Source organism: Lissotriton helveticus, chromosome 5_1 (assembly GCF_964261635.1).
Source record: "Lissotriton helveticus chromosome 5_1, aLisHel1.1, whole genome shotgun sequence".
NCBI lineage: Eukaryota > Metazoa > Chordata > Amphibia > Caudata > Salamandridae > Lissotriton > Lissotriton helveticus.
The window spans coordinates 1,624,062,506-1,624,076,691 of NC_136065.1; the positions used below are offsets into that span (position 1 = coordinate 1,624,062,506).

At 48.7% G+C, this 14,186-nt stretch overlaps 1 protein-coding gene across 1 annotated transcript in view; it reads left to right on the forward strand.

The window, feature by feature from the left end:
• The first annotated feature begins 942 nt into the window (after positions 1-942).
• LOC144755655 (granzyme-like protein 1) overlaps positions 943-14,186 on the forward strand; it is a 210,604-nt gene continuing 197,360 nt past the window's right edge. Inside the window, exon 1 of the mRNA XM_078644814.1 lies at positions 943-1,145. Coding sequence (XP_078500940.1) covers positions 1,061-1,145 — 85 coding nt within the window. The 5' untranslated portion in view covers positions 943-1,060. The remainder of the gene's footprint in view (positions 1,146-14,186) is intronic.

Genomic DNA, 14,186 nt, shown 5'->3' on the forward strand with positions numbered 1-14,186 from the left:
CTCAATACAGTACTTTCATTTATAAAGCTGCAAGCTGCGGCTGACCTTGATCATGATCGGCCAGTGAGAACATGCCCTGGTTAATGCAATCATTTAAGATGTCTGTCCGGAACCAGAGAGAAAATGCAGGCTCAAAGGGAATAGTGGCTTGTATTTTTTTTATAGCGCTACAGGGTACCAGTCTCTAACAGAAAGCGCTGTTAATAAGGAAGTCTTACTTACAGTATAAGATTGGTGCACAAAATGTGCAGGGATTGTGCAGTGATAGAGTGTAATAGAAACCAAGTGGTTAAAGAGTTATAGTTTTGTTAATACGCTGTCAGAGTACAACCAATGCGAGCCCTGTATTAAGTGTCTGTTAAAATGAGGCACTCCAGAACTCGGCTGGTAACATACCCTTACATTACCAATCATAAAGAATACATATTTGTCACCGCCATGAAGGTTCATGTGACTCCATCAGACCCTCACCAGATTTTACAATACAATCAGCTTACAAAGGGGCAGGAGATCGGTGACCGTCCATTTCAAGTCATATACGGCCGTTTTAGGGCTTCTTGTTGCTGAAAAGGGAGTTATTTCTGATATTTACCTATTTCTAAATAATTCATTGCTTAGTTTTACTTGCGAAAAAGTGTTAATCTAAATGACACACTTTTGGTCATTGAATGTTACTCAAAAGTGAGCTGAAACCATCGAAAAGTCACATAGAAGCGATCTGAAAACCAGGCAGCTGTGGTTTTAGCCTTCAGGGCAGCTCATCGGCAGCCGACCACTGTGGGAAACTGGTCACCACTTCACACGACTCGAGCTCTGTCTCTGTGCCCACGACCTTTGTGTCGGCGCCAGGGATCTGAAGCTAGGAAGCCACAAGCCGCACGTGTACGGGACAGGTCTCGAAAGCTTCTAAGAAATCGCTGCTGCATCACTTCCGTTTCCTATTCCACGGGTCGGACCTCTTATATCTGAGAGGGCCGAGCTCCTGGCCGTGCATCTGCTGGTATCGAGCTCTCAGGTCCTCATATTTAAAGGGAAAGGTCCCCTGCCTTCCTGGAGAAAGATGCAGGGCTTTGCTGCGGAGGAGGCCAGGATGCTATTGTCGCTGGCTCTTGCGTGGATCGGTCTCCTCTCCCAAGCACATGGAGGTGAGTTGAGATCAGTATAGTAAATTAAAGATTGGCGAGCAGCTGAGGGCTCGAGTTTGGTCGAGCCAGAATGTCTGGCTCTAAGGTAGCCCATGGACCACTAGGAGCCGAAACCGAGCTGAGAGGAGAAACTGCATATTCTGCCTCCTATGCATTCCCTCTGCATCCTTTTCATGTGCCTCATTCCACAAGCCCCATGGGTGCCAGCGGAGCAGGCCATAACCTCTGCTGCCTCAACCAATGGGATGAAAGGGACTTCGTGCAGGAGGGCTGATATCCCAGTAGTTTGGACGGAGAGATAAAGTGAGAGCAAGAAACACAGAAGGAGAATCATAGAGAAGGAGAGGGGTGGTGAGAGGGTCGCAAGACGTAGAGGTGCATAAGTAGTGAGAGAAAAAAGCGAGGGATGGTACTAGAGAAGAGATAAAGAGAGAGCTGGAGAAGGAAGAAAAACGGTAACGAAGACCGATTTTTTTTGCAGAAAGAACAGAGGCTAGAGTACGAGAGAAAAATAAACAAAGAGACAAGGTGGTAGAGAGTGAGAGGTTACAAGAGTTGAAAGGAAGAAATATAAAGCAGTAGCAAGATGGAGGGGTTTGAGTAGGTATTGTTGTTTTAGGCTATTTAAAATGGTCTATTTCTATAAATTGGGTAACGTGTGTAATATTTCAATAATATTTTATTTCTTGGAATTAAAGTATTTTGAATTGACTTGAGGGGCTTGAGAGAAAGCAAGAGGCTACCCACATGGCCATTTTCCGGCTCAGCTCTTAGGGCCAAGTTGGACCATTGCCTCGGCTTGCCACATTAACTCTCTGGCTCGACACATCGCTTCAAAAACACAATCCTGTAGATTTTTAAGATCTCCTAACACTTTGTGCATTAAGGAATTGTGATAATAAATGCCACTGCTGCCATGCGGTACTCTACTCATTGCATCGTCCTCGAAGCAAATTTGCCTCATCCAGATTTAAACCTGTACCTACCTCTGGTTACAGACTTCTTTCTGCAGCAGGCACATTAACCTAACCAGCTATGCAATCCATGTATAATCTATATGTTGCAGGTATACTCTTCCAAACAAAACATGGCCAGAACCTTGGAAAGTACCATATGGTTTCTGACTGACTGTCTCTTTCGAACCCTGGGCTTCATCTAGAGTTTTGGGGACTGGTTACTCTGTCACAAACGTGATGCATATCGTCCGCCTATTACAAATGTTTTAGGAGGTGCTTTAAATGAGCCGGGTCCTCCGAGTCTCAGACCCGCAAGTAAATAGAAACAGACCTTGAAACGGGTCTCTGTCAGTCTCTGTAATCATGTCCTTGACTGCAATGAAAAAAAAAACTGATCTATATTTGAATAATGAACGTAAAAAACGTTTAAATAATCCAGGTCTGCAATTTGGTTTCTGCCTAGATTTCAAGTTTACCTAATATTATATTCTCTAGAACTGTTAGCTGTTTCCATGATGTTGTTTTCTACATTTGTTTTTTCATTTAGCATATTACACTTGTATAGTGCATACTTGAAATGAGTTGCTGCCATAAATGTATATCGAGCCACGAATGAGCGCTCTGGACGTGAGGCCAGTGGATCAGAGAGGTGTTTGGAATGGTAAACCAATCCTTAGCGAGTCTGCACAGCAATGGCCAAGTAATTTAGTTGCAATTGTGATTCTGTTCAGATGTGTGTGAAGGAGGTACACAGTTGTCAAAATAATAACAAGGCTAAAGTCAAAGAAAACTCAGTGCTTACAGGTGAGTAGGTGTCTTGTCTGTATGGGGTGGTGAAGTGAAGGAGAAGCAAGTAAGTGAATTCAGGAGACAGTGAAAAGATGGTGCTGAAGAGGAAAGCTGCACTGTGTGATCTTGAAATGGAGGACATATGGGTAGACAAGCATTGAAAATGCAGTAGGTCTCGCCTTTGATTACGTTAAAGCCATTTGCTTTGCTATTGGTATTGTATAGCAAAGCAAATGGCTTTAACTTAATGAAAGGCAACACCTATTGCATTTTTAATGCTTGTTAGCACTGAGATTTGCTTGACACCCCGGTTTCCGTTTCAGACGCCCCTTTCATAATGGAAACCGGGGCGAGTAGCACATTTCAGTAAAAAATGCAGAAAGACATTGGATAAACAATTATTGGCATAGCCAATAGGTCTTGCTTTTGGGACCTTATAAGTATTTAGTTATGCAGCACAATATTCTTGGTGCAACAACTGTTGCATGGCTAAAGACTTATAAGGTCCCAAAAGCGAGACCTATTGGCTATGCCAATGCTTGTTCTATCTGCTAACAGTGGCCCTTAAGTCGTGCTACCATGGCAAAAAAATGTTGTGGCAAAACTGAGCTTGTGCTGTACACCACCCCGATAAATCTGTGTGTCCCAATGTTTTACCTGTTGAAGTCAAGGGGAAGAAAATGCAGTTCTGCCAGGCACTGCACCAAGTCCTACATCACTGTGGTCTACCTGCACCCCCTTTCAAAGCCAAGTGCAAGGGTCGGGATAGTTTTTCTCCTCTACATAAAGTCTGGAACTGATATATTTGGGTTCTATTTACAATGAACTTACATCTCCGTTATTTTAAGGGTTTAGTTTAATAGTGAGGCGATGGGTTTAAGACTGACTGCCTTGCTTCGAGCTCGGACTCGTTTCTTACATATTTGTGCAATATTGGATTATTCTGTATGTGTTAGAAAACACTGAGTTGTGTTTGTGTGGTCGCTACACCTGCTTTATAACACAAAATGCTGACTTGACTTTACTTGCTGATAAGAATTGTGAGAAGTTGGCCTGATGTGCAGTGTTCACTATTCTAGTGATCACTATATATCAGTCCAAACAACCCTTATTGATGATTGGTTGTAAGTCAACCTTATAGACCAGCTATCCTAGTAGCATGGATACGAGCAGTCTAAGGCTAAGACTCTAGAGGGCGTGTTAAGCCAGCTGTTTTACCATCACATTACCCCTTGAACACCCAGTGAAAGGACACCACACAAGTGTTATGAAAATAAACAGTGTATTTATTAGAATCACAACAACCCTGTACTCTTTATGAGGACAGGGTGCTAGGCACACAACAAAACTCTTACGAAAATACTTAAGTTAGCACGTTATACACAAATGCCCGAGGGGCACGAAAAACCATATACTTAAAAAGTGGAATGCGAAATTACTAGCAGGTAAGTACAGTACTAATAGGCTTTGGACTCGCTAGGACTTGACTATAGAATCGTTAGATTACTTCTATGAGGCCTAGGGGACTCGGGTGCAGAGTGTGCACTCTCACGCGGGATGCGGGACAAAGTCTATGGAAGCTAGTAAAGGCAAAGTTAGTGTTCACGGGCGAACCCGACCTGGTAGGAAGAAAACGACAGTGGATCCTGACCCTAGGATAGTGAGGCTATGCTGGGACACCGAAGTGCCGAAGTTACCTAGCCCAGGGGCTGCAGCTGCATAGGTCTGAAAAGACGTCGGGGATCTCGTTGCCGGACCAGGAGCCTGGAAGAAGGAAGTTGCTGGCAGGCGACCAGTGAAGGAAAGTTCGTTGGATCCAAGCCTGGATCAAGGAAGAAGAAACCTGAAAGCAGAGGGGACCAAGTTCTTGAATCACTAGCCAGTGATTAAGTGGGCACCAGGATGGCACCGGGCGAAGTCACCGCAGTCAGGTGAGTGGGCGACGCTGGCTCTGCAGATCTCACGGACCAGGAGGCGTTGTCGGCGACCAGGATGGAGAGGCGAGCTGTCCCACGATGGATGAAGCTGTCGGCGTCGAAGTTACCCAGGATTGGGCAACAAGCCTTGGCTAATTCAAGCCCACGCGGTGGACTCAAAATGGCGTCTTGAGTGGACCAGGAGGGTCCGGGGTGCTCCTCTTTTGGAAGGGAGCAAGGGCCAGCCTGGAGCAACCAGACCAGCAGCAGAAATGTCGTCGGGCGTCGTTCAGAAGGCCACAAGCCAGCGGGCTAGTAGCCAAACAACGCGGTGAGCAGCAAAAAGCAGAAGGGCCCCACGCAGATCGTGGAGATGCTGGGAGGCTGTACTTCGGTGCTGGAGCTGCTCAGGGTCGGGGCTTCTCGGACCCCAAAGCACTCACCAGGAACTTACTCGGCGGGCTTGCTGGAAAGAAGTCGTGCAGTCTTGAAGATGGCCGGTCCCTCGAGGTCTCGTCACACCCACGAATCTCAGCGTGACTGATGATGCAGGTAGAGGTCAGAGGTGCCAGGGAAGCCGGTTCTCGTCGAGCTGGGCAGTCTTGATCCGGAGGAGAGACTTGCAGCAGACCGCAGTGTTCTTAAGATGGTGCCTGCGGATGCAGGGTGACTACTCCTTAGTCACAAGGGAGAAATCTTAGGAAGAAGTCTTGAGTTCCTTTCGTGGAAAGTAGTTTCAGGATTCAAAGATGATCTGATTTGGAAGGGGGCCAGTTCCTACCTTTATCCTGTAAAAAGGGGCTGGCACGCGACTAAGTCCTGCCCTAGGGGTGGGACTAGGAGGGGGGTGGTTACACCCACTTCCTTGGCGGGCTTTTCCCCAGCACAGGGTCTGGAGTGACCCTGGAACTGGTTCCAGCCAGCCTATGCACAGTGAGCACCGGGGTGCCACGTGCAGTCACCTTCCTCTAAAGCCCTGCCTACCTACAATACACAAAACCCTGTCTGGGACGGTGCTGGCACCGCCCCTGGCAGGAAACCCTTTGTCCTTATCTCCTGCTCTGGGAGGACTCCCAGCAGCAGGAGGGCAGACTTGTGTCTCAGTGGCAGCATCCATTTTGTGGAGCTGAGGCTCTGTTTGACTTTAACCGGGGTTAGGGGTTACATACATGTCGTGTCCCTCTAGAAGGGTGGAATGCTAACCCCGTCGCCAGAATTGGCGAGGGGTTAGTATTCCAATTCGTATGACACCTTACTCGACATGTTTTGATAAAGCGATACCAGAGTTGGCATATAACCGCGAGGATTATAATGCACTTAAGAGTATATGGTATGCGATATCATGGAAACGGCTAAGGGATAGATCCCGAAAGCCGCAGACAGGCTCAGCTCATGCCAGAGCACTATCTCACACGATTCCAAGCACTCTGCCTTCAGGATTGTTAAGGCCTGCCACAGGAGTGACTGATAGGAGATCTGTGTGTCCATTTTAGGGTTAGATATAGGTATACTATATCTAAAGCAAAGGGTGAGTACACCACCTTGCCCCAGCTGTCGTGCAGCCAGTTGTGTCAGTTTAGTTAGTCAGCCCAGGGGTGGCATAATACATGCTTCAGCCCCTGGGAGACTTCTGGGTACACCTCAGCCCTGGGTACAGGGACTTGGAGAGGGCCCAGTGCCAATTCAGTACCTGAGTACAATTTGGATAGAGAGAACAGCTAGGCTGTGGGTCTGATTAGCAGGCCCACAGCCAGGGAAAGTCGTAAACCAGTGCAGCAAAAAGCAAAAATCTGGGTGATCATAGGATTGCAGACCCTACTCTCCTACATGACCCCCCCCCCAAACTTTGGGACAATAAACTAACCTTGACCAGGTGAGTCTTCTTGCTCTAAGTGGAAATACCTGGAGAGCCCATCAGCATTGCTGTGATCAGTACCAGGTCTATGCTCCACTGTAAAATCCATCCCCTGTAGGGAAATGGACCACCTAAGCAGTTTGGGGTTTTCACCCTTCATCTGATTTAGCCACAAGAGGGGCTTATGGTCTGTCTGAATGGTGAAGTGAGTGCCAAACAAGTAGGCCCTCAGCTTCTTCAGGGCCCAGACCACAGCAAAGGCCTCCCTCTCAATAGCTGACCAATTTTTCTCTCTGGGTGTCAACCTCCTACTAATGAAAGCAATAGGCTGATCATTACCATCAAAATTCAGTTGAGACAGAACAGCCCCCACACCCAACTCAGAAGCATCTGTTTGGACAATGAATGGCTTGGAGTAATCTGGACTCTTTAGGATAGGTGCTGTGCACATGGCCTGCTTTAGGTCATTGAATGCTTTCTGACAGCTTGCTGTCCACTGAACTTTCTTTGGCATCTTTTTGCTTGTCAGGTCATTAAGAGGGGTCACTATGGACCCATAATTTCTGACAAACTTCCTATAGTACCCAGTCAGGCCCAAGAAAGCTCGAACCTGAGTCTGGGTGATTGGAGGAGTCCAGTCCTTGATGGCCTGTATCTTACTCTCCAGTGGCTGAACCTGGCCTCCACCTACAAGGTGGCCCAGGTATACAACCTGTGTCTGCCCTATCTGGCACTTTGTGGCCTTGATAGTGAGGCCTGCCTTTTGCAGGGCCTCCAACACTTTCCTCAGGTGGACCAGGTGATCCTCCCAGGTGGAGCTAAAGACAGCAATATCATCAAGATAAGCTGCACAGAAGTCATCCAGCCCAGTGAGGACTTGATTCACCAACCTTTGGAAGGTGGCAGGTGCATTTTTCAGTCCAAAGGGCATTACCACAAATTGATAATGCCCTCCAGGGGTAGAAAATGCTGTCTTGGGTTTGGCCTCCTCAGCTAACCTGATTTGCCAATACCCAGCTGTCAAATCAAATGTACTTAAGAAGTTGGCAGCAGCCAATTTATCTATAAGTTCATCTGCTCTTGGTATTGGGTGGGCATCAGTCTTAGTGACTGCATTGAGGCCTCTGTAGTCTACGCAAAACCTCATCTCTCTCTTACCACCCTGGGTGTGAGGCTTTGGCACTAGAACTACTGGGCTAGCCCAAGGGCTATCTGAGGGCTCAATGACTCCCAGCTCCAACATTTTCTGCACTTCAGTTTTGATGCAGTCTCTAACATGATCAGGCTGTCTGTAGATTTTACTCTTGACAGGCAGATTGTCTCCAGTGTCAACATCATGGGTACACCAATCAGTTTGGCTGGGTGTCAGAGAGAACATATGTCTGAAGGATTGCAAGACTTGCCTGCAATCCTGTTGCTGATGTTCAGTGAGGCTGCCACAAAAGACAACACCATCAACTGATCCATCATCAGGATTCTGAGTGAGCAGGTCTGGGAGAGGGTCACTCTCTTCCTCCTGTCCCTCATCTGTGGCCATGAGCAAGCTCATGTCCTTCCTGTCAACATATGCCTTGAGCCTGTTAACATGGAGCACTCTGAGAGGGCTCCTGGGAGTTCCAAGGTCCACCAAGTAGGTAACCTCTCCCTTTTGCTCAATGATGGTGTGGGGCCCAGACCATTTGTCTTTCAGAGCTGCTGGGGCCACTGGCTCCAGCACCCACACCTTCTGCCCTGGCTGGTACACAGTCAGAACAGCCTTTTGGTCATGCCAAGCTTTTTGAAGTTCTTGGCTGGCCTCAAGGTTTTTGGATGCCTTTTCCATATACTCAGCCATCCAGGAGCGGAGACCAAGTACATAGTCCACTATGTTGGTTGCAGGCTTTTTGAGAGGTCTCTCCCATCCTTCCTTCACCAAACACAGGGGTCCTCTTACAGGATGCCCATACAGAAGCTCAAAAGGGCTGTAGCCAACCCCCTTCTGTGAGACCTCTCTGTAAGCAAACAAGAGGCAGGGGATCAGGACATCCCATCTTCTCCTAAGAGTTTCAGGTAGTCCATGAATCATCCCTTTCAGGGTCCTGTTGAATCTCTCAACAAGCCCATTGCATTGTGGGTGGTAGGGTGTGGTGAACTTGTAGTTCACACCACACTCCTTCCACATTGCAGTCAGATATCCTGACATGAAGTTTGTACCTCTGTCAGAAACGACCTCCTTAGGGAAACCCACTCTGGAGAACACTCCAACTAGGGCTCTTGCCACTACAGGTGCTGTAGTGGTCCTAAGGGGAATAGCTTCAGGATACCTGGTGGCATGATCCACTACCACCAGTATAAACTTGTGCCCTGATGCTGTCTGGGGTTCCATTGGACCAACAATGTCAATCCCCACTCTTTGAAAGGGAACCCCCACCACAGGTAGTGGTATGAGGGGGGCCTTTGTTGTGCCATCTGACTTACCACTGGCTTGGCAAGTGACACAGGAGCGACAAAACTCCTTGGTATTCTCATTCATATGGGGCCAGTGAAAGTGTGAGACAAGCCTGTCCCAAGTCTTTGTCTGGCCTAAGTGACCTGCAAGGGGAATCTCATGGGCCAAGGTGAGAAGGAAACCTCTCAGAGACAAGGGGATGACCAGCCTCCTGGTTGCACCAGGCTTGGGGTCTCTTGACTCAGAGTACAGGAGTCCATCTTCCCAGTATACCCTGTGGGCACCTGTGGCATTCCCTGCAGCCTCAGCAGCAGCCTGCTGTCTGAGGGGTTCAAGGAAAGGGCAGCTCAACTGTTCCTTCCCCAGGTCTGCTCTGGAGGGTCCCCCTGAGCCCAGAAACTCAACTTGATCAAGTTCAAGCTCTTTAGGCTCAGTTTCCCTCAGTTCTCTCAGATCAGCCTCCTCAGAGACTTGATCCTCAACCTGGGGCAAGGGGGAAGGCAAAGCCTTACCCTTACTGCTCTTCTTCTTGGAAGGTGTCTGGTCCATCATTTCAGGATCCAGCACCTGTTCAGTGGGGCATTTCCTGGCCTGTGACCTAGTCACAGCAAGCACATGTGCTGGCAAGCCTAACATTTCCATGTGAGTCCTCTGCTCCACTTCTGACCATTGTGATGACTCCAAATCATTGCCCAACAAACAATCAACTGGGAGGTCTGAACTGACTACAACTTTCTTTTGTCCCTTCACTCCACCCCAGGAGAAAGCCACAATTGCCACACTATGACTAGTAGTGACATTGCTGGCATTGGTCACCAGAAAATCAGTACCTGGCATGATCTGTCCAGGGTCCACAAAGTTAGGTGTCACCATGGTGACACTGGCACAAGTGTCCCTATAGGCCTGAGCCATTTTGCCATTAATCAAAGGTGTCTGCCTGTATTTGCCCAAAGTATTGGGACTTATTTCAGGGGACATATCCATATCCCCTGTACAGACAAGGACAGCCTGAGTGAGTGTGCCAACTAAGTTGTCAGACCCCTCAGTACCCAAGGTTAACCCAACTAATGCCTTGGGAGGTACACTACCACTACTGACTGTACTAGGGGGTGCAGTTGCCTTAGGGGCTGTAGTGGCAGGAGTTTGTCCTCCTCTTTTGGTGCACTCACTAAACCAGTGAGATTTACTTTTACAGTACTGGCACCACCTTTTCGACTGGCCTTCTTGAGTCTTCTTCTTCTGGGAAGCCTGACCCCCACCCTCTTTGGTTTGTTGGGGACCTGGTGAAGACTTCTGGTCATTTTGCTCATTCTTAACATTACCCTTCTGGTCTGCTTTCTTCTGACCACCCTGGTTCTGGTTCTGGTTCTGCTTGATCCTTGTCCTGACCCATTTGTCTGCCTTCTTTCCCAATTCTTGGGGAGAGGTCAGATCTGAATCAACAAGGTGCTGGTGCAACAACTGGTTCTGACAATTGTTTAAAATTTGTTCTCTCATCATTAGATTATACAATCCTGTGTAATCTGTAACCTTGCTACCCAGCAACCAGCCCTCCAAAGCCTTAGTGGCACAATCCACAAAGTCAGACCAGTCCTGAGACTGAGTTTTCTGGGTGTCTCTGAACAGCAACCTGTACTGCTCAGTGGTTAAACCAAACCCATCAACCAGTGTATTCTTCAGGACCTGGTAATTGTTAGCATCCTCTACTCTTGTAGTGAGGAGCTTATCTCTACCTTTACCATCAAAGGAGAGCCACAGTATAGCTGCCCACTGACTCTGGGGAATGCACTGCACAGTGCAGGCCCTCTCCAGAGCAGCCATCCATTTCTGGATATCATCCCCTTGCTTAAAGGGGGGCACTATTTTAGTCAGGTGTTTAGTATCTAAACCCTTCTCTCTATCTCTTGGGAGATTGCTGCCACCAGTGGGAGCTAACCCACTCATCTGCTGCTCTCTTGCCAGGGCAAGCTTCTCTTTGGCTAGGGCAATTTCTTCCCTTTCAATCCTCAGTTCAGCTTGTCTCATCCTAGCTTCATGCTCTCTTCTCTGAGGGGAAGTAAATCTCCTCTGTGGAGGATTCCTTCTCCCCTGAGAAGAGGCATTAGAGTGCAGAGATCTATTGGAGTCCCTAGAAAGAGATCTATCTCTCCTAGCTCCAAGGTTAGGCCCACTTCGGGTTAGTACTGGGGGTCCCCCAGATCCTAGCCCAAGTAAGTCTAAGTTGGTCCTGGTTAGCCTTCTGACTACCTCAAGACCTTTGTCTACCTCATCCCCAGAGAGTTCCTCCTGATCCTCCTCCTCCTCAACTGCAGTAGCAGTGTTGGGGAGGTCTGGATCCCCAGAGGTTCCCTCTAAGGCTGGCATATTCCCATCTAGCTGAGAAAGCTTTCTCGCATCATAAGTCTCTAAGAGACCTATTAAAAAGGGAATGGTGGGGTTAGACCCCTGCTTCAGTTTTCTGGAGACACAGATTTGTCTCATCTCCTGAAAACTGAGAGCTGCATATCTTGAAGTGACCTGTGGAGGGTCAACACTGACCAGGGGAGTCTCAGTAGATTCTCCCTGGGTAGACATGCTTTTCTAGTGAGGTGTAAGTGGTGCACTTACCTACACTATGTGTTTGCCTACTGATCCCTTGCTAGAGTTGTAGTTTAGGGTGTGCTAGGCCCTAGGAGCTACAACAGCTGGTTCAGTAGAACTCAGAGTATTCTAAGCTAAGTTATATGTACCTTTAGTACTTATGTGATCTTTCACAAGATATTCTTAGGGCATGTGTGGTAAAACAACAGCAAGCTCAAATCCCAACCGCTGCTCACCAATGTGAGAAGTTGGCCTGATGTGCAGTGTTCACTATTCTAGTGATCACTATATATCAGTCCAAACAACCCTTATTGATGATTGGTTGTAAGTCAACCTTATAGACCAGCTATCCTAGTAGCATGGATACGAGCAGTCTAAGGCTAAGACTCTAGAGGGCGTGTTAAGCCAGCTGTTTTACCATCACATTACCCCTTGAACACCCAGTGAAAGGACACCACACAAGTGTTATGAAAATAAACAGTGTATTTATTAGAATCACAACAACCCTGTACTCTTTATGAGGACAGGGTGCTAGGCACACAACAAAACTCTTACGAAAATACTTAAGTTAGCACGTTATACACAAATGCCCGAGGGGCACGAAAAACCATATACTTAAAAAGTGGAATGCGAAATTACTAGCAGGTAAGTACAGTACTAATAGGCTTTGGACTCGCTAGGACTTGACTATAGAATCGTTAGATTACTTCTAGGAGGCCTAGGGGACTCGGGTGCAGAGTGTGCACTCTCACGCGGGATGCGGGACAAAGTCTATGGAAGCTAGTAAAGGCAAAGTTAGTGTTCACGGGCGAACCCGACCTGGTAGGAAGAAAACGACAGTGGATCCTGACCCTAGGATAGTGAGGCTATGCTGGGACACCGAAGTGCCGAAGTTACCTAGCCCAGGGGCCGCAGCTGCATAGGTCTGAAAAGACGTCGGGGATCTCGTTGCCAGACCAGGAGCCTGGAAGAAGGAAGTTGCTGGCAGGCGACCAGTGAAGGAAAGTTCGTTGGATCCAAGCCTGGATCAAGGAAGAAGAAACCTGAAAGCAGAGGGGACCAAGTTCTTGAATCACTAGCCAGTGATTAAGTGGGCACCAGGATGGCACCGGGCGAAGTCACCGCAGTCAGGTGAGTGGGCGACGCTGGCTCTGCAGATCTCACGGACCAGGAGGCGTTGTCGGCGACCAGGATGGAGAGGCGAGCTGTCCCACGATGGATGAAGCTGTCGGCGTCGAAGTTACCCAGGATTGGGCAACAAGCCTTGGCTAATTCAAGCCCACGCGGTGGACTCAAAATGGCGTCTTGAGTGGACCAGGAGGGTCCGGGGTGCTCCTCTTTTGGAAGGGAGCAAGGGCCAGCCTGGAGCAACCAGACCAGCAGCAGAAATGTCGTCGGGCGTCGTTCAGAAGGCCACAAGCCAGCGGGCTAGTAGCCAAACAACGCGGTGAGCAGCAAAAAGCAGAAGGGCCCCACGCAGATCGTGGAGATGCTGGGAGGCTGTACTTCGGTGCTGGAGCTGCTCAGGGTCGGGGCTTCTCGGACCCCAAAGCACTCACCAGGAAATTACTCGGCGGGCTTGCTGGAAAGAAGTCGTGCAGTCTTGAAGATGGCCGGTCCCTCGAGGTCTCGTCACACCCACGAATCTCAGCGTGACTGATGATGCAGGTAGAGGTCAGAGGTGCCAGGGAAGCCGGTTCTCGTCGAGCTGGGCAGTCTTGATCCGGAGGAGAGACTTGCAGCAGACCGCAGTGTTCTTAAGATGGTGCCTGCGGATGCAGGGTGACTACTCCTTAGTCACAAGGGAGAAATCTTAGGAAGAAGTCTTGAGTTCCTTTCGTGGAAAGTAGTTTCAGGATTCAAAGATGATCTGATTTGGAAGGGGGCCAGTTCCTACCTTTATCCTGTAAAAAGGGGCTGGCACGCGACTAAGTCCTGCCCTAGGGGTGGGACTAGGAGGGGGGTGGTTACACCCACTTCCTTGGCGGGCTTTTCCCCAGCACAGGGTCTGGAGTGACCCTGGAACTGGTTCCAGCCAGCCTATGCACAGTGAGCACCGGGGTGCCACGTGCAGTCACCTTCCTCTAAAGCCCTGCCTACCTACAATACACAAAACCCTGTCTGGGACGTTGCTGGCACCGCCCCTGGCAGGAAACCCTTTGTCCTTATCTCCTGCTCTGGGAGGACTCCCAGCAGCAGGAGGGCAGACTTGTGTCTCGGTGGCAGCATCCATTTTGTGGAGCTGAGGCTCTGTTTGACTTTAACCGGGGTTAGGGGTTACATACATGTCGTGTCCCTCTAGAAGGGTGGAATGCTAACCCCGTCGCCAGAATTGGCGAGGGGTTAGTATTCCAATTCGTATGACACCTTACTCGACATGTTTTGATAAAGCGATACCAGAGTTGGCATATAACCGCGAGGATTATAATGCACTTAAGAGTATATGGTATGCGATATCATGGAAACGGCTAAGGGATAGATCCCGAAAGCCGCAGACAGGCTCAGCTCATGCCAGAG